This window comes from Urocampus carinirostris, chromosome 9 (genome assembly GCF_059441175.1).
Source record: "Urocampus carinirostris isolate Australia breed hairy pipefish chromosome 9, RoL_Ucar_1.0, whole genome shotgun sequence".
In the NCBI taxonomy this organism is placed as follows: Eukaryota; Metazoa; Chordata; class Actinopteri; order Syngnathiformes; family Syngnathidae; genus Urocampus; species Urocampus carinirostris.
In genome coordinates, this window is record NC_142357.1 from 32,255,547 (window position 1) to 32,283,275 (window position 27,729).

The 27,729-nt window shown below is 38.3% G+C and overlaps 1 protein-coding gene and 1 non-coding gene across 4 annotated transcripts; both read left to right on the forward strand.

Moving 5' to 3' along the window:
- Nucleotides 1-834: 834 nt before the first annotated feature.
- Nucleotides 835-916, forward strand: trnal-aag (transfer RNA leucine (anticodon AAG)). Its single transcript has one exon. It is a non-coding gene; the product is annotated as a tRNA-Leu (tRNA).
- Nucleotides 917-1,303: 387 nt separating this feature from the next.
- bod1l1 (biorientation of chromosomes in cell division 1 like 1) lies at nucleotides 1,304-27,729 on the forward strand. Of its 3 annotated transcripts, XR_015851283.1 has the most exons (28): nucleotides 1,304-1,507; nucleotides 2,925-3,049; nucleotides 3,130-3,347; nucleotides 7,310-7,735; nucleotides 10,170-10,319; nucleotides 10,417-10,577; nucleotides 10,715-10,811; nucleotides 13,027-13,123; nucleotides 13,205-13,265; nucleotides 15,980-17,336; nucleotides 18,374-18,429; nucleotides 18,817-18,931; nucleotides 19,428-19,526; nucleotides 19,615-19,655; nucleotides 19,744-19,786; nucleotides 20,596-20,642; nucleotides 20,704-20,740; nucleotides 20,838-20,860; nucleotides 20,926-20,995; nucleotides 21,073-21,107; nucleotides 21,182-21,341; nucleotides 22,568-23,044; nucleotides 23,120-23,169; nucleotides 23,246-23,330; nucleotides 25,620-25,734; nucleotides 26,227-26,298; nucleotides 26,362-26,855; nucleotides 26,921-27,729. XR_015851283.1 is itself a non-coding variant. In XM_088343531.1 (27 exons), the coding sequence occupies exons 1-27, from the start codon at nucleotides 1,391-1,393 to the stop codon at nucleotides 26,471-26,473; spliced, it is 4,446 nt and encodes a 1,481-aa protein (XP_088199657.1). In that variant the 5' UTR covers nucleotides 1,304-1,390; the 3' UTR covers nucleotides 26,474-27,729. The 3 variants fall into 3 exon arrangements, 2 of the variants coding, with proteins under 2 accessions (XP_088199657.1, XP_088199658.1); XM_088343531.1 differs by having other exon boundaries at nucleotides 26,362-27,729; XM_088343532.1 differs by having other exon boundaries at nucleotides 20,841-20,860; nucleotides 26,362-27,729.

Genomic DNA, 27,729 nt, shown 5'->3' on the forward strand with positions numbered 1-27,729 from the left:
TTTCTGCCAAGTACAGTATTCAAATCAATTTATTTAGTTTTTTTTTTAACTGAATTTTGTCTGGTAGCACTAGGCGGCACTAAATATTACACACTAATCCTTGAACTTGGGGAAAATTCGGGGAGTCTGGAAAGGGACCAAAATTGCACACAAACACTAATCCAAATGAGTTTTAATTATTTAAAAATTTCTTTTGTTTTTAATGTTTCACTTTTAAGGGAAATGTTTACCTGAAGACCGGGAATTCGCTGTTCAATTTCATATGTATAATAGAAAGAAGCTATGGCTTATTTAAACTTCTGCAAAGACACCTAGTTTGTAATTTTTTTTCATTTTTGTATTAACTTAATTTTAAGCAGGGTTGGGTAGGGTTATTTTAACTTGATTACTTTTGGATTACTCCACTACCAAATATGCTAATGGAAGACAAAAGAAACTAAATATGAATAAAATGACTAAATTTTGTGCAGGCTTAGGGAGTAATGGAGCACATGGAACGGCAAAAATGATGTTGGCAAGCCGTTTGGATTTAGTTTCATTTTGTTTCAGGCGCATTTTATGTTAGTTTTGCCGGAGATCAAAGAGCTCAAAGCCAGGAGAAGAGCTTACCACGTGTTGTGAGTCATCATTTTATTCATATTTAGTTTCTTTGGTCTTTTATTAGCATATTTGGTATTGTAGTAATCCAATAGTAATTGAGAGTAATCAATTTAAAGTAACCCTACCCAATCCTGGTCGTGTAATCATTTTAATTCTCTCTTGTTTCAAAATGTTGGTTTTCTCATGTCGTTTCTGCTATGTTTAGAGATTAAATAAACTCTTCTTTACCTCAACGGTAGCGTGGCCGAGCGGTCTAAGGCGCTGGATTAAGGCTCCAGTCTCTTCGGGGGCGTGGGTTCGAATCCCACCGCTGCCACAATCCTTTTGACACCAACGAGTTAATTTTGTTAAAATTTTATTTCTGCAAGCATTTAACTTTACTATAATTATTGTTGAAATGTCCAATTTGAATCATCATATTTCCGAAATATCGATTTCTGTGTACAGTTGATAAAATATATTTGCCTGTGGGCAATGTTGGGCTGTACATTTCGAAACACAGTAATACATGGATGATTGATTCCATAGTAAAAAAGAACAATACCAACATATTACATTCATCTAATAAAAAAAGAAATATGTGCAATTATCTATAAAGAAGCTGTCAAAACGGTTAAGAGATTATTTTGAAACTAGGAAAATGTTAATTTACATCCGGTTTTCAAAATGTCTCCATTCAATCACTTCCGGGTCTAAACCGCGCACTCCGCTGTGCATCAAAACAAAAACTTGCGTCCGATCCAATATGCTTCTATATAATTCTTAAAAGACGATTATTTTTGTTTTGAATATGGCAGGTTTACCACCGGGTGACCCGCAGCTAGTGTCGATGATTGTGAATCACTTAAAAACACAAGGACTTTTCGACCAGTTCAGGAGAGAATGCCTCGCCGACGTCGACACAAAGGTGAGTAAATCACTAAAATACAATAAATAACTTCTCAAATAATATACTTACGTTTTTATGTTATTGTGGGTATCGTATTAATTTTCAACTTCGGTAAAACGGCATTATATCAGATGCTAGGGTGCTTTCAAGCAGTGGTTATGATGCTCCTGCACCCTGCTCCCCAAAAAGTAAAGATATAACTACTGAATAAAAATGTTTTTTTTTTCCTTTTTGCCGCTTTTATTAAAACACGTTACATCCCAAATGTATTTAATATTCCTCTTTCGTGCTATTATCTCTTTACCTTCTTTTATGTGTTTTTTTCCCGAATTGAACATTAACGAAAATGAGACATGGTTTATTATTTTTTTCATTTATTTTTTTATTATTATGACGATTATTATTATTATTATTGTTATTATTATTATCATCAATTTCATCCTGATTGTGTCCCTATTGTCTTGTAATATGAACATTTGTAAATATGTGTATTCGTGAGGTGTTTGTTATATGTAAATACAATACCCTTACCCTAGCTGTGAGACACCATTATTAAGGAGGCGAATGGGTAGGATTAAATAAGCATCTGCTCCCTCCTGTTCTGTTTCCTTTTTTGTTTTTTGACTTTTTGTTCTGTTCATGTTGTGTTTGAAATAGTCTCTTTCTTTCTTTTTTCTTCCTTCTTCCACTCCTCCCTCTTTCCCTCTCTCCCTTAACTTTCCTTTCTTCTTTCCTTCTTTCCTTCCTTCCTTCCTTCCTTCCTTTTTGTCACTGTGCCACCGTTATTATTGGTCCAGGCCGCGAGAATATTGTTAGACATTAAACTGGTATGTGGTACAGACCACTCGCAAAGTCATTACAAAGTGCAAAGAGTCTGAATTGGTAGACGTTCAAGGTATTGTGGGAATTAATTCTGCCGTTCTGAAATACATGAAAATAATTTAGAGAAAGGCATTTTGGGAGGTAGTTCAGCCAATAGCATGTCTGCATTTTATTGATGCTGTGAGGCACACCAATAGCGAGCCAGCATTTCATTTAACGTCAACCAATAGCAGACAGTCCTCCTAGACATGTAACTTGTCATACGCATGAACACTGTAAGGTTTTAATTTGATACGTTTTTGGGTATTCAAATCATTTCTTTGTTGCTGTCTTAAATTGAAAAAATGCCGTAAAAAGGGGAATTCTTATCTTATTCCACACCATAAATTGAAAACGTCACAAGGTGGGGACGCTGTATCCTAGGGTCTACTGTATTACGCTTTCTTTCAAACATGTAGGTTTGGAAATATAGTGACATTTAGTGGTGAATTATTACACACTGTCACTTTATAAAATGATTTAACTACATAATTTCAAAATGAAACTTAATTATAATGACATCCGTATGATTTATAAAGCTATACATCTTCAATACCTCTGATTTATTTTGCAGCCAGCTTATTTAAATCTGAAACAACGAGTGGACAATTTTGTCTCCAATCATCTCTCCAACCACACATGGAGCCCGCAGTTAAACAAAAACCAGTTGCGAAACAACATCAGGCAGCTTGTCTTGCAGTAAGTCATTTTTTCTGCCCTCCATGAATTCAACTTCGAAGTGGAACTCACCAACGCTTGACGCAAACAATCCTTTCTAGATCCGGCATGCTGGAACAGGGAGTGGACCGAATCGTGGCCCAGGTTGTAGATCCCAAAGTCAACCTCATCTTCAGGCCACATGTCGAGAAAGTGGCCCGTCAATTTATTTCGCCCGGGACAAGCGGTGAGGAGGAGCCTCCGGGACAGCCACCCCTGCCGCCGCTGCCTCCATTGCCCGCAACAGATACCAATGTGGATGCTGTCCTTCCTCAGCAGGGTATGTTTATTGTCCTGCCGTCACTTACTCATCCATCCAAAGCAGAGGTCTCAATTTTAGATTACTGAACTTTTTCCATATACAGTAGCCCCCGACATGATATTAATTTCATATCTCAAACAAGTTTTACCTATAATGAAAACATATCTTCCATGTTAACCCTAAATAGTAATAAAACACGTCCTTCTGATCACATAAAACCGCTTTCAAATAGTACTTGAAAATAAGAATAAAGTAATAAGATGTTATTAAAGAAATCAAATGTGAAGTTTATTATGGGCACTTACCATTGAAGAAGTCGGTGGTTTTCAACGGAGGAGTGAGGGAGAAAAATGCGATGGGTAGTGAAGGAGCAAGAGAGATTGTGATAAAAACACAATGAAATGAAATAAAATGATCTGCATTTAAATAGCGCATTTCAAGTCAAGACTTCCCAAAGCAATGTGCTTCACATTTTCCAATAGCGGCCGTGCAGCCATGTAAGGCGCTAACCTGCTTATTGGGGGCATTAGGGAATCAGTGTCTTACCCAAGGACACTTCGAAATGTAACACGGAGGAGCCAGGATTTGAACTACAATCTCTTGATCTCAAGACGAGCGCGCTACCTCCTGAGCCACTCAGTGTGGGATCAGGTCTATATTGAATAGAATAGAATAGAATAGAATAGAACAGGGGCGGCGAACAAGTTTGACACAAAGAGCCGAAATTTTTAACTGTGAGAGCCAAAGAGCCACACCACGCGCTGACCTTCCATGACAGACACACAATAAAAACATGTTTCCCATAACACACTCCTCTCCTGACAATACAACAAGTATTGTTCTTGTGTTGATTTCAAGGAAAGTGTCCACCCTCAATACACACAATAAAAAAAACTAAATTTGAAACAAGGCAAAGAGCCACAGTATATAGAAAATATGATGAGGCAAAGAGCCGCATTCTTATAAGCCAAGAGCTGCATGCGGCTCTAGAGCCACGTGTTCGCCACCCCTGGAATAGAATATACCTTTATTATCATTGTTACAAAATGAGTTGAACATATTGTGACAACGAAATTGGACGTGGCACTCCAGTTACACATTTAACTGCAAGGATAAAAAAAAATAAAAAGATAAACAGATAATTTACACAATATTTACACACAAAAGTGTGGGCATGTAGAGGCAGAAGATATTTACATTGGGTGTTTACTTACAATTTTGGGATCGCATTAGTGCAATATGCAGTAGTGCATGTTGGGAAATGCACGTTCTAACTCGGACGAGCTGTTGATAACGGTAAGCGGTCTCAAGCACCAAACCCTCTAGTGGTAGCGTTTGGAACTTCTCGTAACTTGGGTTTTCTCTTGCGTGTCGGGCAAGATTTATGCTCGAAAGACATCTCGTATCTCGAATTTCTTCATTAGTAGCTCGGATGTGGCGGGTCCACTGTATCTTTTACTTTCTACATAAAGTAATATCAAAAAATTAGATACACTAAAGATTTAATAGATTAATCACTCTATTTAAATAATGCAGCAAATAATTAAGACTTAAAAAACTAAATGTGTGAATAGAAAAATCAAATTTCCTGTTCGGGTTGAAGTGTGTGTATGGAACTTTACATATGAATTATTTTGCACATGGCTTCTTGTAATATAATTTGTTACAATAAAATGTTATACGAGGATTTATAACTGAAATCGGCAGCCGCCACATAAGTCCTGTGACGTATGACGACACGGGAGAATCAAAAACTGCCAACTTGTGTTTTATAACCATGGTCAAGCGGATAAAAAATTTGTAAAAACTTGGCCTAAAGCCAGAAACTCACTCGTGCAAGGTGCATCTTCTTCTCCTTTAAGCTTCAGTTCAACAGCAGTGACAATATTCCCTGGCCAAGTCAAATATTTTGTGTTCACTCTGCATAAAAATTAAGTGGTTGATCATTTTATTTCATTAATTTCCTTATCCACTTGTTCTGACTAGGTTCGCAGGGGTGCTGGAGTCCTTCCCAGCTGACATGCAGTAATGGGCACGGGACACTCTGGACTGGTGGCACACATAGTCATACTATTTGCACACGCTTTCATTGCTAGGAACAATTAAGAGTCCGCAATCAACTTGCATGTTTTTGAAATGTAGGTAACCAGAGTGCCCTGGAGAAAATGCACACAGGCAACGGGAGGACATGCAAAGTCTGCACAGGGAGATTGTAGCTGAAATAGAACCTGGGACCTCAAAACTGTGAAGCATATGTGCAGAAGTCCATGAATGTGCTGCCTGGTTCGTGTGAATTGAATTAGCTAATTTGTTGAAACTTCAAGTCTGTGACATGTTTGCAGTGCCAGGAAATATCAGCGAATCATTGCGGGGTAGACGTACATCAATCTCAAGCATTGGTGTGGGGATCTCAAGCCCCGCTTAACTGATAAGCACAGCAGTAGCATTCATATCATTCTAACATTAGGTGTTTATATTATGGCGGCGGCCCCAAACTATCGTCTTGTGGGCCCCAAATTGGCCGCAAGTTGGACACACTTTATCCCCATGATTTTTAAATTAAATTAAACCAGTGATGCTTTTCCAATGTTATATGTTATGTAGTGGGTATTCATCACTCTGTGAGAAAAGAAAATGGGAATAGGAGTTAGATTAAAGGAGATAACAGAAATGGAGTGGTGAAATATTTGTAAAACGCAATGCACATCCGCTCGCTCCAGGTTTTGAGATCATTAAATTGGAAGAACGTGGTATAAATTCTTTATTGCCTCCAAAATTAGGAAAGGGTTGTTAGGGGTTTAGCCACCATGTTGGAGAGCATTTGGAGACGTAGAGATTGACTAAATGCATACATTTTGGCTTTGTCAAAGAAAACAAGAATAATGGGAGCAAATATGATAAGTTTTAAAGAAAATCGTGGCTGTTTGGAATCAAACAAGACAAATATTGCAGAAAAAAGATAAGTATCCATCTATCTACCTTGTTCATATCCCTCAAGAGGGGTGACCGACAGCAAGGCAAACACATACAATAACAAAGAAAATAAAAGGGAAAAAATAGCAAAAAACACACAAACATTTTTTGACCATGGCCCCAACACCCAAACAAGTTAGGCACCTCGGCACCTAAGTTTGTCATGCTTTCGTCCCTCCAGATGAAACGCGACACAAGAAAGCGGCCATGTCACTCTGGTCAGGGTGACACAACACACTCTTTTGTTCAACAGCAGGGCCCGACAGCTTTCCCTGTTTTACCCCTGCCGCATCATACAGGTGCCCTGCCCATCCCTTAGAACGCGTCCAAACATCCCACTATCCTTTTACAACATTTCTCCACTCATCCCTATCACCAACAATAGCTCTAGCTTTCACTAGATTTTGACCTCTTTCCTACAGGGCACTCATAACACTATCCATCCACGTCAATCACGGCCTTCCTCTTGGTCTCCTTCCATTGACTTCTGCTCTGTAGATCCTCTTCGACATTCGCTCCTCATTCATCCTCTCCATGTGTCCAAACCAACCGAGTACTCTCTTATCCACATGCCTGTTCAGTTCCACTACTACTCCAGTTCTGTCTCTCACAATTTCATTTCTCAATCTATCCAATCTTGAAGAAAAAAGATAAGTACCTTGTAAATTTTCTTCTGACAATAAGCAAAAACATAATAAAGAGACAATTGTATTAATAGGAGCTCCACATTGTGAAGAAGTGGGTGTGCACTATGGAGGAATTATTTGCAATGGAGAGGACGGCATTTTAAATAAGAATACAGGAGACCCAATTCAAAGACAAATGGGAAAAGTTGATGTAATATAGAAAACCAAAGACAGTACCACCGAAAAATGAAGACTGGACTTTAAAAAGGACTTAGTCATTATTGATATTCCCCATTTATTTGTGTTTGTTGTGTGTTCAGAAAAAGAATCAAGCACAATAAAAAAGCAAGTTACAAAACAAAACACTGTAATGCTTTTCAGGCTCAACATCCTTGCCGACGCCCCCTGCTGCCGCAGACGCCATGTCTATCCTGGATGCCATCACTTCTCTCAACCAGGAAACCATCATGCAGTCAACTGAGAAAGCCCCAGATGAGCCCCTTGAGGACGGTGAGCAAGACATGAGTCTGGATGAAGAGGAAGACAAGAAGACAGAGCAAGGACGGGCAGACGAAGACACGCTGGCGGCTGAGGTCCAGGAATTAGATGTCAAGATTGAAGACCCTCCAGAGAAGTTGGACGTTGGAAAAGAGGAGGTAAAGATGGAGGAGGAAGAGCCGGCAGCTGAACAGAAGGCTGAGGACAAACCTAAAGTGGTCAGTAGAGCAAGTGGGAAACCTACTGAGGAGAAACAAGAAGAAGAACGATATCAGGCCAAGCAGAAAGCTAAAGAGAGGATAAAGGAAGGTCAGTGGCTATTCAGCTCGTCTTTCAAGGAAATGTTCAATGAAATCAATTTTGTATCCATTTTTTATAATTTAAAAATATACATGTATTATATAGGACATTGAGGATGGAAGAAATGACCCAAAAATTAAAAGCCAGATTTTATCAGAGGATCTGGACAATTTAGATTCTAATCCATTTTAATCAATAAACCCCAACAAAAATCACATTTTGAAAGAAACTTTTGTTGTTTTAATGATTGATTGTACAAAAGTATCAAACAGGAACCAACACAAATATAATAGCTAAAAAATAGCCAGTCATATTTAATTATTTGCCCAAATCCCTTTATCGTTATTTTATAATCAAATCAAAATATATTTGCAAAGTAAAGTGCTGCGTAAAAACATCCAATGTACAATAAGAAAATAAAATCTCCCACATGTTCCCCACCTAACAACCGGAATTCCCAAATTCAGACACACACAAACAATGGTTAAAATGAAGTAAATAATAATAAAAAAAATCATCACCATTTTAGAGTAATTCAAATAAATGATAGATAGATTCATATTCTTGAGTTACTTTTCCAGAAAATTGTATAACTTTTAAAATGATGAATTGATCGATATAATCAGATGTATTGCCTAGCTCTACTCCCCTATTGGACAGTAATTCTTTTTTTTTTTTTTTTAGGCTTGCATGCTTTTAATTAAAATTTTACATTTTGTGTATTGAAAAGCAAACCATGTCTATAGGATTATCACTTGTTTTGATAGAATAGAATAAAATATATTTTATTGTCAGTGATTAAAATGTAATGTACATTGCTTACAATAAGATTTGACATAGCAATTCAGGATAAGCATGTTCTAAAAACTTAAAAAATAAGAGAAACGAATATTATCATAGATCTGTAATATTTGTATTGTTTCCGTTGTGCAGTGGTTAGCACATTCGCCTAACATGCAAAAATTCCCTGATTCGAGACCAGATGTAAATATATGTTGGCCTGGAGAGGGATGGGCGCCACCAGGCTGTACTTGCCGGACACTGTGCCCCCACAACCAGTGTGGTTAAGGGATTCAACCAACCAACCATCTAACCAGTGGTTGTAGGCAGGCTTAAATTATATGTACATAAGCAGCCACATTGTGCGACAATGAAAAGAAAGAAATAGAGTATGAATATAAGTTTTCCTACACATTTATATTGCTAAAAGCAGTGTCTGAAATAACGTCTGCCCAGACGCCCGGGGCGTGCATCTTTTACGACGGGCATACAACTTACAAAACGTCTCCGCCACGGTGGCCGACTACTTTTTCTAGGGAAAAAAAAAAGAACAAAATATTTTTTTTTCAAATCAAACGTTTGCTTTATTTCGATTTGGAATTCTTTGTTCGGCTTGGAAATTTCGGAATTTCGTTCGTTTGGCAATTTGCATACTAGGCAGCCAAAAAAGAAGCCTGCATCGAATAACTTTGTGCTTCCGGACTTTCCCGAGCGTTATAAGGTCATGCATTTGCATTTTAAAGTAGACCCTCAGAGAACACAAGAAAAATGGATGAGTGGTTAGGAATTAAGCCAAAACCCCAGCCCCAGAAGAAGGATTCAAAGGAAGCTAACAAAATTTATGACGCTACAAAACGTAAAGGTACATTAAAAGCATTGTGGAAAGAGGAGTTCACATGACTTGTAGCAGATGACGCAACGCAAACATTGCATGAATGAAGATGAGTCAATACAGGTACATACTGTTGGCAGATGGAAAACAGCGATGTCATATACATGCAATGAATGTGATAAGTAGATTTATAATAAACTTAATTTTAAAGTGTTATGTTATATATTCTGATTATCAATCCTTAATACTTTGCAACAATGGTTTTTGTTGCGATTAGTCGCCTTATTGGGTTTCAAGTTCTGAAAAATGGGGCAGGTAACTTTATGGCTGGGCAGGCAACTTTTCAGAGTTGTCTGCCCTGGTGTCCGCTAACTTTTTGTCACGAGTTTCAGACACTCCTAAAAGCAACCAAAACATGGATATATATATCCCCTTGTGGGAGGTGGCTAGAGTCATGTCTGGCTCTTTTTGGGAGATTGATTCAGAGGAGGGGATTCCCAGCCCCCTCGCTCAACCCAACTGAGGTGTTGGGAGTCATTAGGTGACCAAACCCCCCAATTCCAACCCCTAATGCTAAACGCCAAGCAGGGAGGCAACGGGTACCAATGTTTAAGTCTTAGGTATGACTCGGCCGAGGCCTGAACTCAGTCTCGGGGCGGGCGCCATACCCCCAAGGCCATCGAGCTGGTTGAGAAAACATGGATGAGCTACAAAAAAAAGACAAAAGACACTTGAGGGTGCAGGACATTTAGACTACAATAAGGCAACACTTTCAGTCATAGATTCTTAAACCTCTGAGAAAATGTGTTATGACTGTTACAACATTTACAGAGTATTCTTTGGAGGACTCTGATTTGGATGGTCTGAGCGACATCACCGTAAGCTCCGTGCACACCAGCGACCTATCGTCATTCGAAGGGGAAACCGAAGATGACGAGCCGTTGTCCGATTCTTCCGAGGAGGGCGAGCAAGCACCCGATGGTCTCGAGTTGTTCTTTTTTCTTGACACTTTGGAGCACATATGAAACGATACGCATACGATGGTCGATGATTTGTTTCCTTCCTTTTTGACTCAAAGGTGAGAACTCAGACAAGAAAGAAACGGGCGAGGAAACCGGCGAAGAAGGCAAAGAGAGCAAACCTCGGCGAAAGGCTTACGTACACAAGCCTTTTCTGTACTCCCGTTACTATAGCGACTCGGATGACGAGGTCACTGTGGAGGAACGGCGGAGATCTGCGGTGAGTTGAAGGCTCCGTCAAGGATTTTACACTTGTTAGAACTGAAATCAGCTAGATTGGATCTTAAAAAATGATAAATAACACATTTTGATGATCACAATTGAAAGATTTTATTGACATCTTTTCTCGGTCTCCAGGCCAAGGACAAAGAAGAACGTCTGCTCAAAAGGCAACAAAACCGAGAGCGAATGGAAGAGAAGCGGAAGCAAAAAGCAGCCCAGTTGGAAGAACAAGGTTTGTCCGCCGGTTTTTCGACAACGCTACAGTCTCAAGTCTTTAGTGTTGTCCACGTTCTAGTATGAGTTCTATGTATTCTATTTTTATTAGAAACATAGATTATCTGTTTTTTTTCCTCCTGATACAGGTAAGATACTGCCTTTGGAGACCTTTACCGATTTGTAGTTTTTTTTATGAATGCTATATTTAGAGAAAGAATAAGACACACTCAAAATAGAATTAGTTTCATGTGTCTTTTTTGTTTACAACTGCAATAGAAGTATGCAGTTTTTGTCAGCACGTCTCCAAAATGTAGCCATGAGGGGACTAGAGCTTGATGTTATCAATCACTGAAGGAAGATTGCCTCATCATCATGGATGAGTTTATAAAAAAAAGTGTGGCATGCTGAGCACACACAAGAGAGCAAAACATGAAGAGTGACTATCGACACTTTCAGTTGGGAGTGGATTACAGGGAATATCACAAATTCAAAAATATATAATCATAATCTCTATTTTTTTCTATTTTAAGCGGAACAGTGCAAACCTGCAAATTGAAATGATTTGGCCTATAACGGATCCTTTTATATGCTTAACCCTTACCTCCAAATATAATTCGACCAGTACTCAATTTGTCTGTAATAACTATAAATACTATATTAACAATACATTGTTATGTGCACCATAACACCGACATAGATTTTGCAGGAACTGAGAAGGAATATGATTATGGGTGTGTACATGTTCAATATGTAACTTCTAAATATTATACTTGTGCTTCAATACTTGTCACAGATGCTTTGGCCAAGAAAAATACATCACTCATTCATATCATGTGGCATTATCTTGGCGGTACTTATTTGTAGCTATGATAAAAGGGTATAACTATGCAGATACTACAATTTGGGGGAGCAATACAGGCAAATATAATACAGACGCTGCCCTACTTAGGAACGAGATACGTTCCAGACGATCGTTAGTAAGTTGAATTTGTTGGTAAGTTGCTTTAGTGCTATATTTTGTATGTTTAAGGTTTATATAAGTATGTTTAAGGCTTGTATAAGTAACCTGCATTGTTTTGTACTAAAGAAATGAAAATTTGATAAAATAATGTGTTCTTTAAAGATAAATAAAATTTAACTTACTTTTGGGAGATGAGCTTCAAGAGTTAGGCGACCTCCTCCATGGTAAAAAGTGGCCGAAAAAAAGCGATCCAACCATTTTCTCAACCCCATCAAGCTTTCTTATTCCACTTTCATTTCAAAAGAAACGGCCCCCCTTTTCTTTACACTTTACACCAACCATATTGAATGAATGCACGATATATTAAACAATAAAAATGTTTTTAGTGCGTTGGAGATACAGTATAGTATGTTTACACACGAACTAGGAAGAGGAAGTGGTGGGTGGATGCTGAGTGAGCTCTCACAGCGCCACACGCTAATAGTGGCGGAAAGAAGCACTAAAGTATTTTCCTGTACTCTGAAAAAGGTGCACAGTACAAAATCTAACTTACAGCAATGCCTGGATCTTTTTTGACATCCCGAATTTTTTTTTTGTATCTACCGTTTTTCGTAACTCGAATGTTCGTAAGTAGGGGAGCGTCTGTATTTGGCCAATTACTGCTATATAGGTCTCTCATTGTCACACACATTTATGGCACCAATGATTTGCTAAAGGAGTGCTAAACAATAAAATATATACAGTAATCTTCGTGTGTGTCTAGTACAGAAAAGTAACAAATTGTGTCACAAACAAGACACTTGTTTGCGTTTTTTGTCGGGTAGCTGTCAATCATTATCAACAACCAAGTTGTGCTACTATTTCCATTGAAAATTAAAATATATTATAATGAGGAACATTTATGCTTAAAGTAGGGTGGGCTTATCGAAGGTTATAGTGAGGCATCAAGTAACAGATTATTGGATCTTTTATTCTATCAGGTCGATAAATGTTGCATCACTTTGGGCCATGATATGGAGACAATAACTATCAGCCAATAATTATCGTGCATTCCTTATTCTTATGTTGTATATCAAAACACTAGCCTAGTTGTGTCAGTATTTTTATAGGCATTGTAGGTCATCAAACCTTCCTGCATGTTATAATCTGGTTAAATTATAGAATTTGTATAATAACAAAAGACATCGGAAAATTGGGGATTTCCCCATCCATGGTAAATCTCATTAAAGAGACCACATTCGTTGTGCTTGTTCATCATGTGCTTTCACAGATGGGCTCGCAGCACCCCGAGCCAAAGAAGCCCGTAAAGAGCGCAAGGTTCTGGAGAAAAAGGTTGCTCTCAGTAGAAAGAGGAAGTTAGACTCCAAGTAAGTTCAAAAGATCCATTTGTTTTTCTTTGTTGCCTTATTTCTTTGTAGTTCATCAACTCTTGTTCATGGGATTTTTAGGAAAGAGGAAGATGTGACCAACAAGAAAAAGGGAGAAGCAGGAGAACCATCGAAGAAGACAGTATGTGACCGCCAGAATGGATGAAACAAAACAGAATTTCCTCTATTTAGAAACAGGTTTACCTATGTTGCCTAGTAACAAGAATATCTACACAGATTGAATTTCATGGTTAACATTGTAAATTCTGTCAAAATACTTGCCCCAGGATTGATAGATAAATAGACAGATACTTTATCCCCTTCCAGCAGTATCCTTGTGTTGAAAAATGAAATAATAAAACAAAAGATATAGAATACAAAAATACCCAGTATAACGTGTTGATATAGAGTATTTAAATAGTGCAACGGAAATTACACACTGTAATAAGAATAGGGTAATATGTAAATGTGGGGGTGGGATTTAATGTGGGCTTTCACTTTGCCGGGTGGAGTTAAAGAACATCATGGCATGAGGAAGAAATGATCTCCTCAGTCTGTCCGTGGAACAAGACTGTCAATATAAATCGTATATATTTTTCCGTGTCATGCAATGATGGATGCAGTGACGTTTTTGAGAAAAACGTCTCCCTTTTGGCTTTGAAGTAAATTAAGCTTGTTTTTAGAGGTTAAAGGAAGCTCACTTGTTTTCATGCTAAAATATCCTAACACATCATGAAATGTGGTATACGGATCCCTCCTTGCAAATATCATGCGCCACAATTGATTATGATGATAATAAGAACAATAATAATTTACAATGTTATTATAATGTATATTATAATGACAATGCATGTGCATTTGTGCATGCACTGTGTGCATTTCATACAGAGCACCTGAGACAAAGATATCTTCACTTCAAAGATTAAGTAAAATAAAAACAATGACAAAACCTAAGTAAAAGGAAGTAATTTGAATGAGAATTGTTTCCATTGCCATTGATAACAATGCATAGTGAACAGTGTTTACAACGAGATTAGACATGGCACTCCAGAATAAACATCTAATACATCATTAAAAGAGAAAAATAAGAAGAAAAAGAATGTGGAAGTGAATGAGAACAACAGAGCGCATCACATCAATAAATGAATAAATGAATGAATCAGTGCTGCAACAACGAATCGAAAAAATCGATTAACATCGATGATTAAAAGCGCTGGCAACTAATTTGATCGATTCGTTGTATCACGTGATTTACTTCAAAGATTAAATAAAATAAAAACAATGACAAAACCTAAGTAAAAGGAAATTCGAATGAGAATAGTTTCCATTGCCACTGATAACAATGCATAGTGAACAGTGTTTACAACGAGATTAGACATGGCACTCCAGAATAAACATGTAATGGATGGATTAGTGCTATAACAACAAATTGAAAAATTCGATTAACATCGATGATTAAAAGCGTTGGCAACTAATTAGATCATCGATTCGTTGTATCACGTGATTTATGAGCTACCGAGAACGTTAAATCAATGCGAATGAGTGAACACCATTTTGTTGTGATGCTGGGAATTGTAGTACCGCTTTGGTCCAGCAGAGAGCGCCAAAACAGTTTTTTATTAAAGAATCTGTTATTTTTTTTTTTATATACTGCATACATTTTGAACATTGCATCATTTACAAACAAAATTGACATGAAAGTTTCTACTTTGTAGTGTTTGACTCTTTCATCATGAAACAAAGTTAACAATTTTCAAGGGAACAGACAAAAATACAGAGAAAAACAATTAGAAAAGAAGTATAAAATCAATAACGTAAAAAGAAAAGTTATAATAATGACATGCTTAACTCTACCCAAGGGGCAAATTCTTGAGCATATATCATTTTCATTTTTGCATTTTTTATCATATTCCAAAAAGTAACCCCCAAAACAAATTTGTTGACAACATTTTGTGAAGTGGGTTTGATAGATAGATAGATAGATAGATAGATACTTCATTCATCCCTGTAGGGAAATTCACATTTCCAGCAGTATCCTTGTGTTAAAAAATAAAATAAGAGATGTAGATTAAAAAAATACCCAATATAACGTGTGGAATAAAGAGCATTTAAATAGTGTTACGAATAATAGACACTAATAAAAATACGGTAATATGCAAATGTGGGTTGGGGTTTAATGTGGGCTTTTCCTCCCCCGGGTGGAGTTAAAGAGCCTCATGGCATGAGGGAGAAATCATCTCCTTAGTCTGTCCGTGGAACAAGACTGTGACAGCAGTCTGTCGCTGAAACTGCTCTTGTTTACATTGTTAATCATTAATTTTTTTGGATAAAAAATCGACAGAAATTGAAATTTATTGCTTTTTCTTTTTTGTTTTGTATGATATATCTAAATTTAATATGATCTGTGGATAAGGTCGTCGGGAAAGCATATCTTACATATTTGCAGGTGTATAGCATTTCTATGCATTTTTGATGATTAAGTTATTTGACAACCACTTATACTTTTTTTACTGTTTTATATTATAGAATATTTGGTTTTCGTCTATCTGTCCAAAACTTAAATATATGAAAAAATAGGAGGGAAATTAGAAATCCGATTAATCGAATAAGAAAAAAAAAATAATTGACCGATTCATCGATTATGAAATTAACCGTTAGTTGCAGCCCGAGAATGAATAAATCACAGATATAAATTGCATTTATTTTAAAATGGATGTGGCAGAATTTTTAATCAGATTCCTGTTGGAATGTGATGTTTGTTTCTGACTCAAATACTTGTGTTTTTTGTGGCATTGGTAAATTTCCCTTTTTCTGCTCATTACATCCAATGACCAGTAACCATTATCTCCTTTTCAGGAAGGGAAATCAACGCCATCACGTAGCCTCCAACCCAAGTTAGTAAGAAATCTATCAGAGTCTCTTGCGCCTGAAGAAACACAACAAAAAACAAGCCGGAGCATTTCCGAAGATTCCGGCGACTCCAAGAAGGTTCCTGACAAAAATCGAACGCACGCTTTCATCTTAGACTTGGAGCTAGGCTCTCAGGAAGCTCTCAGGCAGCGCTCGGTCGGGAAGTTCGACCGTCCGTCCCGAAAGGAGCGCAAAGACAAGGAGGAGCTCCCCAAACTCAAAACGAAGCAGGAGAAGAAACCAGATGAATCCCAGCAAAAGGACAGCGTCGCTGCCAAGACGTTATCCGACGACCGAGTCGAGAAGAAGCTGAAGGCAAAGATTGAGAAGAAAGTGAGCAGTGTGAAGGAGCCGGACGACGCTTCTCTCAAGAGGATGCGCACTCAGTCCGTTGAGAAAGACAAGAGTAGAGAGAAAGAGAAGATGAAAGAGAAGGACAAGATCAAAGGAGATAAAACAGTAAAAAGTGAATCAAAGCAACTGCTCCGCCCCGATTCTTCCGGCTATTTAGAGGACCGGCCTGAGGCGGCACCGGGACCGGACGGCAGTAAAAAGAAGGGGAAACACAGCAAAGACGTCCTGAGAAGGTCCAAGAGCCACAGTGAAGACCGGCAAGGCGACAAACCCAAGCTCAAAACGGAAAACAAAGAAAAGATGAAAGCCGATTTACAGATCAAGACTCCAGCCGACGACGAGAAATCCCCAAAACGAGTCAAGCCAGCAGAAAAAGGGAAAAACATGGAGAAATCCAAATCCAGAGAGGATATCAAATGTCACGCGTTGTCCAAAACAATCAAGAAATCTATTTGTGTGGACATCCAAGCAACCGGTAAACCCGAAAAGGAGAAGAAGAGAGACGGCTCTTTGAAGGAGCGGACGAGAAGTTCTGAAGAAACGGACGTCAAAAGCGCAAAGAAAAAAGCGGAGAAGAAAGAGAAGAAGGAGGAGAAAGCAACCAGAGAGGAGAAACCAAGCAAACAAGAAACATCTCCTCCTGTTGAAGTTGAAACAGCACTTCCACAACCCGTAACCGTTCCCCCGGAAGCTGACGCCTTGCTTTCGCTCATGGACGTCTGTGCCTCGGCCGTGGACGCCAGGCGGCAAGATGAGGAGGTCCAGCCGCAGGAGACGCTTCAAGACGCCGACATGAAGATGAAAGAGGCTGCCCTCACTCTACTCTCCATGGACCCCGACAGCGCTTTGATTCCCAGCTTCATGAGTCACCAGCTAAAGGAAGAGGTGGAGGAGAGCAAGCAGAACCCACAGGGAGATTTGAACGCTGATGACAAATTGAATGGTGGAGGTAATTCATGTTATTTGTTCTTTCTCTTGTACTTTGATTAACAATTGGACTCGTTGAAATGGTAGCTTAGCGTAGATCACTAACGTTTACTGTTGACCTTTATTTGACTCCTTTAAACCTCAAATCAAGGGAATTCATATAGTTCGTACTCCACACTGGTTCTCAACTGTTCTGACTTCACTATTGTATAGTGCAATTTACAATTCCAAGTAATAATATTCCCTTTAATGCCCAATTAGCTGTGTTTTTAATGAAATCCACTTCAGTGACATATCTCGCATACAATATTCTCGACTGTATTTACGTTTGGCCATACTTAACATGTGTATTAAAAAACTTAATCTGTCTTTACTGTGGTGTGAGATGGCGGGTGTCAACTCGTAATTATAACGGAGTTTAAAAGCCTCTCTGTTTTATCGGTTCTTGGCATTATTTGGCCATAACGTGTCCACGACCCACTTTTGAGAAACACTGCTATATAGTTATATAGGGGTCGCCCACAAGTGCCCACCTCAAATAGCTCAGTAGCCCGCAGACCAGTTATGAAAATAGCTCAGGAGTGAGGTGTCATTGTGATTTTCTGGGAAACTGGTGCTATCAGTGTCAATTCTTGCAATTTTTAGATATTGGCCTATAATTGATACATGTAAATCAATCAGTTCTCTTATGCAAGGTAGTCTTTTTACTGGTTGACTTTTAACTGTACTACTAATAATATCAACATGGTAATAGTAACATACCAACAACGTAATCTTTTATCTTTTTAGTCTTTTATCTTTTTTCTCTTTAAAGTCTCTATATTATATGTTTTACCCTGGAGTGCCAAGTCTAATCTTGTTGCATGCAATGTTTCACAACGTTGACATCAATGACAAAAAAGACAATTCAATTTCGGTATTTTAGAAATACATATCAAAGTGGTAGCCCTTCGCACAAATCATTAACAAAAAAGTTGAAATTCAAATATGCCGCATTTAGGAAGTTACTCCAAAGCCAACTGGATCTTTTTCTAATAATGAATATGTTCCTCTTTGCAGAAAACCCTGAAACAGATGCAACAAGTGTTGAAACGCCTCAGATGCCGGCTCTCTTGGTAACTCACCTTTGATACATTCAGGATCTTATTTTGTGTTTCTTTACAACTCTCTCATAGACATGTCATTGGGATTTTCTTGATTATTTGATTTGTATTTACTATAAAAAGTGATCAGTATGACCAATGTATTAAAATAATCAGTTCTTCCAAAATTCTTGATGGAAATTAGCCTATAACCTATATATGTTATTCACTCGGTGCTCTACACACTGCAATTGTTTTAGAGGTTGACTGAGCCCGTTTTAACCCTTGTTCTAAGAATTGCAACCTGGTACTAACATAGTAACAACATAGTAATAACATAATAAGTTGTCATCTTAAATTGCATATCAAACTGTAGCTCTCAGCATAAAACAATGGTCTAACATGACTGTTTGTGTGCAGGAGAACAACGTGAAGCAACATGACCATCCCTCCAAGGAAGAAGAGTCCATCGCAGCAGAGAGAGCTGCTGACTCACTGGTAGCTGAAAAAGAGGAAGAACCTGCTGATAAACATGGTGAATAATTATTGATCAATTGATAATTAGCAGCAAGGCGGTGCAGTGGTTAGTGCGTGTGCGGCACAGTTCTGAGGTCGTGAGATCAAACCTTCCTGTGTGGAGTTTGCATGTTCTCCCCGTGCTTGCGTGGGTTTACTCCGGGCACTTTGATTTTCTCCCACATTCCAAAAACATGCATGTCAGGTTAATTGGCCGGTCCAAATTGTCCCTAGGTGTGAATGAGCGAGTGAATTGTCTGTATCTGTGTGCTCTGCGCCTGGCTGGCAACCAGTTCAGGGTGTGCCCTGCCCACTGCCCGAGGATGGCTGGGATGGGCTCCAGCTCCCCCGCGACCCTACTGAGGATAAGAGGTGCAGATAATGGATGGATGATGGATGATCATTAGTTAAAAAAGATATTCCATCAGCTTTTTAAACATGGTTTGATGCTGATTTTTCTTTTTTGTATGTTTCCCCCCCAATTAATTAATAAGTATTTTGTTTTTTACAATTAGAACCTAAAATTGTTGTCAAGGACACAGAAAATGTGGCAGAAGATGCTACTGTACCTCCTTGTGAGGCACCAACCGAAAAGCACGATTCCAGTCCTCAAGGTAAGCGTGTTTTCGTTTTTTTAATGTCAAGTCATGTTTATTTGTAAAGCTCAAAAAATATTTTCTACATCTGACGTGTCGTATTTAGAGCTAACACAAGTGGAAATCAGTCCAACAACGCCCGCTAAAGTGAGAAACTGAACACACAGACTTGACTCTTATAAGATTTATTATGATAAGGCAGATAAAATGTAACCTTTTTGTTCCTGAAATATAGATTGATGATGTGTTGGCTGAGGAGGAAGATGACCTCAGTCAAGGTATTTTAAGATTTTATTAAATTAGTAACTTGATCAGATGCAACACCACATTATAACGTGATGTTTAGAAACCCCAAAGCACAATACTCACATATTTTTCAGGCAGTGTGATAAAAATCATTTTGCAGGTATCAGTGTTTTACACCCAATTTTTTAAAACTTGATTTTAAAAATGTGCTTAATATGCATTCTTCCCTCATCGGCAGAAAAATATAGATTATTTTAGGTTTTTTTTTTTTGTCTTGTAAGATATCTCCTGAGAAATAATGTCCTGTCTAGTAAGATCATTTTGCTCCTTTTGAGAAACAAAAAAGAAATACAGACGCTGCCCGACCTACGAACAAGTTAGGTTCCGGACGATCGTTTGCTTCAGTGCTATATTTTGTATGTTTAAGGCTTGTATAAGTAACCTTCATTGTTTTGTACTCAAAAATAAACATTTTATAAAATCATATGCTCTATAAAGATAAACAAAGTAAAGCTTAACTTATTTTTGGAAGATGAGCTTCAAGAGTTGGACGACTTCCTCCTCCGTTGTAGAAAATGGCCGGAAAAAAGCGATCCAACCATTTTCTCAACCGCATCAAGCTTTCTTATTCCACTTTCATTCAAGTGGAGTGACTTCCATTCTTTTATTTCAGTACTAAAAGAAATAACTACTTCAAAAATGAAATAAAAAAAGACAAATACCCAATAATTTGTCAACAACACATGCCTAAATACTACCTTCTGTACAATTAACAAGTTGTCTTGAAAGGTACAAAATTGTTTTGTTAAATTAAATTATCCTTTTGCACTGTCGTCAACAGTAAAAGAAAATCCGAAAAAACAGGACGAGGAACACGCGGCACAAACTGTAAGTGAGATAATTGACACATTTTTCTCACTTTCTAATCTGCACTTTCTTCATTTTTAAGGTTGTACCGGAAAGTGAAACAGCACCCAAACAAGAAAGTGTGTAATCCTGTCTTTTCATGTTTTTATTCTGTATTTCAATGGTGATATCATTCCCAAATAAATCATGTTTTAATTTTTGTTACATTTCAACCAGAAGAGACTGAGACAACGACTAAGGTAACCCTTAATCTCTCATAAGGAATTCTTACAGGTAACCCTTACAGACTTCTTCTCTTTTGCAGCAGGAAAAAGGACAAGGAGGACGTAAACGAAAACTTTCCAGTAAGAATGCTGCAGCAGGCAATGAATGCGGTAATAATTCAAAGAAGATCGACGTTAGAAATGCATGTATATGTTAAATCGATAACAACCAATTGAATATTTAACAGGTGAGGATCGGGATGCCAAGGAACCCTCATCAGAGGTTGGAGACCTTCCATAGCTTCAGAGATATTCTTCAGTGCTTTATATTTTTCACTCATTGTATTTGTTTTGCAGGAAACTGAGGAGCCAAAGGTTGCAGAGGTGAAAACGCCACGCAGGGGACGGTCGTCCAAAGCTGATGAAGGGCTGGAGGAGGAGCTGCTCAAGAAATCAGAGAGGGAGCTGATGCCAAATCGCAGAGGGAGACATTCAGTGGCCAAGGGCAACTTCACTGGTAGGAAACTAGTGTAATATATTACGTTTTAATTGGATACAGAATCGTGACTTTGTTTGCTTTGACCTGTAGACGTAAGTTATAATATGCTGATGATTTTCAATACGTGCTTTCCTTACGGCTTTTGCAGGTAATACCTTCTTGCCGTGAGATAAAGGAGTCACGATTGACTGTAAAATAAATCATGTTTTGCTCGTTTTCCATTTATTTTCACTTTTATTATGATTAAAGTTGGTGTTCTAGTAAAATAAGAAAAATAACAAGTATTTTCTCATGAAAATATATTATAAAGGTATTATTGTTCTTGTTTTAGTAGATTTTGTTTTGTTTTTTTAACAAAAAAATGATTTAAAATAAAATGTAATAATATTCAGGGAGGTCTGGGCCTCCGTGCTGAGGCTGCTGCCCCTGAGACCCGACCCCGGATAAGCGAAGTATAACGGATGGATGGATAGATGTAATATTAATATTAAGTATTATTTTAGAATGTTTTTAAATCCGTTTTTGTAATAGAAAACCCTTATAATAGCCAAATTACCTGATTTGGAAGATACTTAATGTTAATTTTTACGTTTGTATTTTTTGCAAAAACAAGTCGTAACTTTTGTAAATAACATCAAAACAAACATTCATTTAAACTTAAATTATATTTTCTCATAGGAAAAACTATTTTTTTATTAAATTCAAAAAACCTGTCAAAATATTTCATAAAATTCATTATTTATTTAAACTAGAAGAAATGTCAGTGTAACAGAATATTTTTGGGCTAAAAACAATATTTGAATATTTTTACATTTTAAAATTAAAAATAAATCAGAAAATACATCAAATATTAATAAAAAATGCATTGTGTATTTTCAAAAAATTTCTCCAGTGTAAAAGGATTATTTTTTTGGTCAAGAACAATATTTTACTTTGTTTTTCTTTCCCTCGCATTGTTTACATTTTAGATTAAAATAAGTCATACAGTAAATACAAAACATATACAGTATATTTATATATATTGAAACTGTTTCCAAGTGAAGCAATAGCATTTCTTTTAGAAAGGGAAATATTTTACTATTTTTTCCAGCCTTTGTTTCCTCATATTTACTTGTTCATAACGTTCGGGTTTTTAAGTGTTCATCCGAGTCTATACACATATTTTTGCCAACAAAACGGTTTTAAATGCCAGGCTACAGTCATGGAAGAATAATGTTTTACAATAAAATTCTGTTTGTATTCAGATGAACCAGCAGCTAAAAAGAGGAGGAGATCAGCTAAGATAGAAGAACCTAAATTGGGAGAAGAGATCACGGAGAACACTAGTGAGGGTACAAGTCAGGATACAGCGGCGGAAACAGTAGAGGAGGCCACAAAGCACACATCTGATATGACTGGACCAGAAACAAACGAACAGGAAGCAAGAACGTCTACAGGAGTGGAGCTTATAAAAGATGAAACAAATGAGGAGGCCGTGCAGTCGACGAAGGAAATTATAAACGATAATAACGAGGAAGCAATTAAGGAGATCGTTAAAGACACCAGTGAGAACACTGATGAGGACACGCATGAGGCGACCAAGGACACAAACGAAGAAGTCACGATGGATGCTGAAAAAAGCCCAGAGAACACAAGTGAGGAGGCCTTAACAGACACAACTGTGGATTATGCAAGTGACGAGGCTGTCAAAGATATGCCAGAAGATGCCGTGAAGGACACAAGTGAGGGACACAACTTTTTCGGACTTTGTAAGCGTGATCCAACACATTTAAACCTGTGAAATTGTTTTTTTTTAGATTCTCCCTCCAAAGACAAGGAAGAGGCAAAAGAGGAGAAGCCCGATGACGTATGTGGGCCAGAAACACTAAACCTCCGTCCTTTTCTTTTGCATTTATCATTCAAGTGTCCATGAATCTCTGCAGGTTGATGAGCAGCGAGATTCCACTTCCAAGAAGCCTGGAAGGAGGGGACGACCACCCAAGGCGGCGACACCAACAGAAGACTCAGGTTTGTTTTACCTCATGAGTGATTCTGACAGAATCTTGAGTTAATTCTATAATTAGTATTGGATACCTGCATAGGAGATTTCCTTGGATGCCTGTTTGCTATTTCGACTCTTATTGCGTACTTTTGTTAAATGCTTTGACTTTTACTGTGCTGTTTAAATATCAGCAGCGCAATGTGACTAACCATATTATTATAGTATTATAGTATTTCGGGTTTTAGTACATTTTCTATTTGTTACATGTCAATCAAGTTACTAGTCGGTGCAATAGATTCTCAGAAGACCCAGCATTTATAATAGATACGCTCCAAAGGCTGTGTAATTGGGCAAACTGTTCAAAAGCGTGAGTTAAAAAAAAATATCAGTATCTGCTGTATACTGTACAAGCTCAAAACTATTTTGTATTTCCCCAATAAAGTTAAAATTTAGCAATCCTAATATTTAGTTGCATGACCACAGACAACTGCTTCACATCTGTGTGGCTTGGAGACAACCAAGTTTTGGCACCTTTCAGTCGTTATTTCACTCCATGATTGCTTAACAACATTCCACAATTCATTTACATTTCTTGGTTTTGCTTCTTGGACAGCATTTTTGATATCACCCAACAAGTTCCCGATTGGATTGAGATCTGGGGATTGGGCTGGCTACTCCATAACATTCATTTTATTGGTTTGGAACCGAGACTTTGCTCGTCGACGGATATAATTGGGTCATTGTCTTGTTGAAAATCCCATTTCAAGGGCATTTTCTCCTCAGCATAAGGCAACATAACCTCTTTAAGTATCGTGACATACACAAACTGATCCATGATCCCTGGTATGCGATAAATGGACCCAATACCAGAGTAAAAGAAACATGCCCAGACAATGATACTTCCACCACCATGCTTCACAGTCTTCAATGTGTAGTGAAGTTTAAATTCAGAGTTTGTAGGTCGTATCACTGAGAGTCTGTGGCCCCTGGACCCAAAAAGGACAATTTTACTTTCATCATTCCACAAAATGTGCCTCTGTTTTTCTTTCGGCCAGTTGATGTGTTCTTTGGCAAATTGTAACCTCTTCTGCACATGCCTTTTTTTAACAGAGGGACTTTACATGGGATTCTTGAAGATAGATTTGCTTCACACAAACACCTTCTAACCGTGGACTGTGTTTGATAGTCCTGGTGCTGATCATTGGCTGAGCCTCTGCAGTTCTTATTATTCTCGGGTCCATTTTAATAGTTGTCTTCCGATTTCTTCCACGTGTCTGTTTTTTCTTCCCATTTTAAGGCATTGGAGATAATTTTTGTCACGTTTGCCATGGCGCCCAATTTGCCCCGCCCGTCTGACGCCAGCTCCATCTCAGTGACGGATTGGCTTTCTTTCTATTTAAGCTCACTGCTCTCACTCACTTTTTGTCAGTCCGTCAATGAACTTCTGCCCTGCAAGACGTGGGTTTTGACTCGGTCCTGTTCCCTGTGCGGTATTGTTCCCGTTTATTTTGTCCTGTTTAATATCGGTTTCCAGTTGCGTTCCCATCTATTTTTGTCCTGTTATTATTATCTCAAGTTTACGCTCCCGTCTAGTTTGTCCTGTTTAATTTCGATATCCTGTTTTGATATCCCGTCTGTCCCGTCCTGTCCGGTATCGACCCCATCTGTCCGATATCTGCTCGGGCAATTGGTATCGATCTCGTCGGCCTCTGGCTTCCTGTCATTCCACTCCAGACTGCTGCCTAACGTGCGCGACTCCCCATTTCCCGTAAAATAAAAGGCTTGTGTGAGAAATGTCACACATTTGGGTCCTGATCCTGTTCCGGTTCATGAGAATATTAGTAGAACAGACAACAATTTTTTGTACATCTGTATTGGTTCTTCCCTCTCCAATCAACTTTTTACTTAAAAAAAAACGCCGTTTTTCAAAGCAGTGTCTTGAATGACCCCTTTTTTTCCAAATGTCTGTTCAGCCGGTGCCGGCTAGATCAGTCTTAAACAGGAGCCACCAGATTCACGCCTGATTCACACCTGTTTTAGTTTTTTTTTCTTCCCCAAAATTCTCAGAGATTGGTTGCCACGCTGCTATGTTTTGAACACACCCCTTTTGAACTATTTTTTTTGCTGTTGTAACCAAGGAGATGTAATAAAATAAAAGAGCTTAAAAGGAGGACCTTTAGAATAGGTTGGACTTTCTTATCTGAAGGCTTCTCTCCTTGTCCTCCTTGGAAGTTCAAAATCCATTGATGTCTTCTCTCCTTATTGTGAGTGTAAAGTTTAAACTTATCAATCACAAAATGTGTCCCGATTGGCAGATAAGAAAGAGAAAACGGAAAAGGGTGCAGAAAATCCCGACGAGGATGAGGACGGTGGCGAGGAAACAAAAGGAAGGGCTACCACGAGACTGGCATCTCGGCTGGAAGCTGAAAGGTTAGCTTTGAAATTTATAATCAGCATTTGCTGATTGGGCTCCACAGATGAGAAAGTTATAAAAAGGTTTATTTATGACAGTGTTCTAATTTTAGAAGCTTAAAGGGATTTTGTAATATTTGACCACTAGATGTCACTGTATTGTGTCATTCAACTGTAAATGAGCTAAGCTATGTTCGGCAAGAGTCTAAATTACTATGATTATATTTGACGTGCATGCGAGTGTCTACCATCATCATCGATTTCCTCCTACTCCGGTTTTCTTGTCACTAGTCACTCTCCTGTTCATTAACTGCTAAAATGCACCAAAAAATATGGACTTAAAAAAGAAGCGCAGTATTTTGCAGTTCATTTTCATTATAAAAAGCCACTTTACTTAAAGTACAGTAAAATTAGATTTGAAGATTTGCTTAGCTTATGGGCTCATTTAAAAAAAAATGTTTTTTTAAACATTCGACCACATTGGTCTTACATTTTTTTGGTCATTTCCAGGAACAAACCGAGCAAACCTTCCACCAGAGCCAGTAAACAGAGCGGCAAAGACGAAACTGCAGCCGCCGCTCGGTGAGTCCGTGCTCAAATCTCTTTAACCAAAGCAGCCTTAACCCCATCATTTTTGTCTCTCAGCGGCCCCCGTGGTACCAAATCGGCCCGCAAACCGGAGGCAAGCCCCAGTGCCGGGCGATCGCGAGGAGGTCCCAAGTCGGACGAGCCCCCGGCCAAAAGAGGAAAGCGCTGATGAACCTTTGGATTTGGGGTTACTTTGTGTTATAAACACATTTTTTTACACTCTATCATTCCTTTTTAAATAGTCACAAGTAGATACATGGGCTGCTACTTCCTTTTTATTGTGAAATATTCATTCCGTGAATGATAAAGCCAGTTTACCTTTTATATGCTCGCATTGTCTTCACCATTATTTCTTATGATATAAAAGGGTACTCTCGATTGTGTTCAACTCATTTATTTTTAAAGCCCTTAATCACATTAAATGTCAAAGAATTACACAGGCCACTATTATTAGAAGATCACCTGATTTGAATCCTGGATTCGGGCAAGGAAAAAAGCAAAATCTCCAGCCTGAGGAAAATAGGAAATATTGAGAAGGGGCCACACAAGAGGTAATGTTGTTTTATTTTGAAAAGCAAAATTGTACATTGTAAAATATGTGGCTGTGCTTTTGCAGAATGTCCTTATGAATGAAGTTGCCTCTAATTCGACAAGCATCAGTGGAGAATGGTACCCTTAGAATTAGACTTTTCCTAACTGTCATTGACTTGAGTTGATTATCATACGGCCACTAGAGGGCAGCATGTATACATTAATATGCATAAGTTTCCACTGAAAGCCCCACTACATTGAAATACGTTGACCTGATATTGATACCAGATATCGGTTCTCATTAAAACAATCGTTTAAAATAGTAGTTTTTCCTTGTTCTTTTTCTTTTTAGAAAAAGTAAAGAAAAATATTAGTCTTTATAAACATTTCCCTCCATTGATATAATAATAACAATAATAATAATAATTTCCTTGTATTGTCATTCTGTGTAACAATGTACACAGAACGAAATGTCGATTGCACCTGACCCGTTGTAGCGAGCCGATGCAGCCGCAGCCAACAGAGGGCGCCGCCGACCACTTTTTAAGTCTTAGGAATGACTCGGCCGGGGCGCGAACCACCGACCTCCCAGTCTCAAAGCGGGCGATATGACTCGTAATTAAAGAAACTGAGTTTAATAGTTTACCATTAGTGTTATAAACCCATCCATCCACCATTATCTGCACCGCTTATCCTCAGTAGGGTCGCGGGAATGCTGGAGCCCATCCCAGTTATCTTCGGGCAGTGGGCAGGGGACACCCTGATCTGGTTGAACATGCATGTTTTTGGAACGTGGGAAGAAACCGGAGTGCCTAGAGGAAACCCACGCAAGCACGGGGAGAACATGCAAACTCCACACAAGAGGTTCGATCTCATGACCTCAGAACTGTGCCA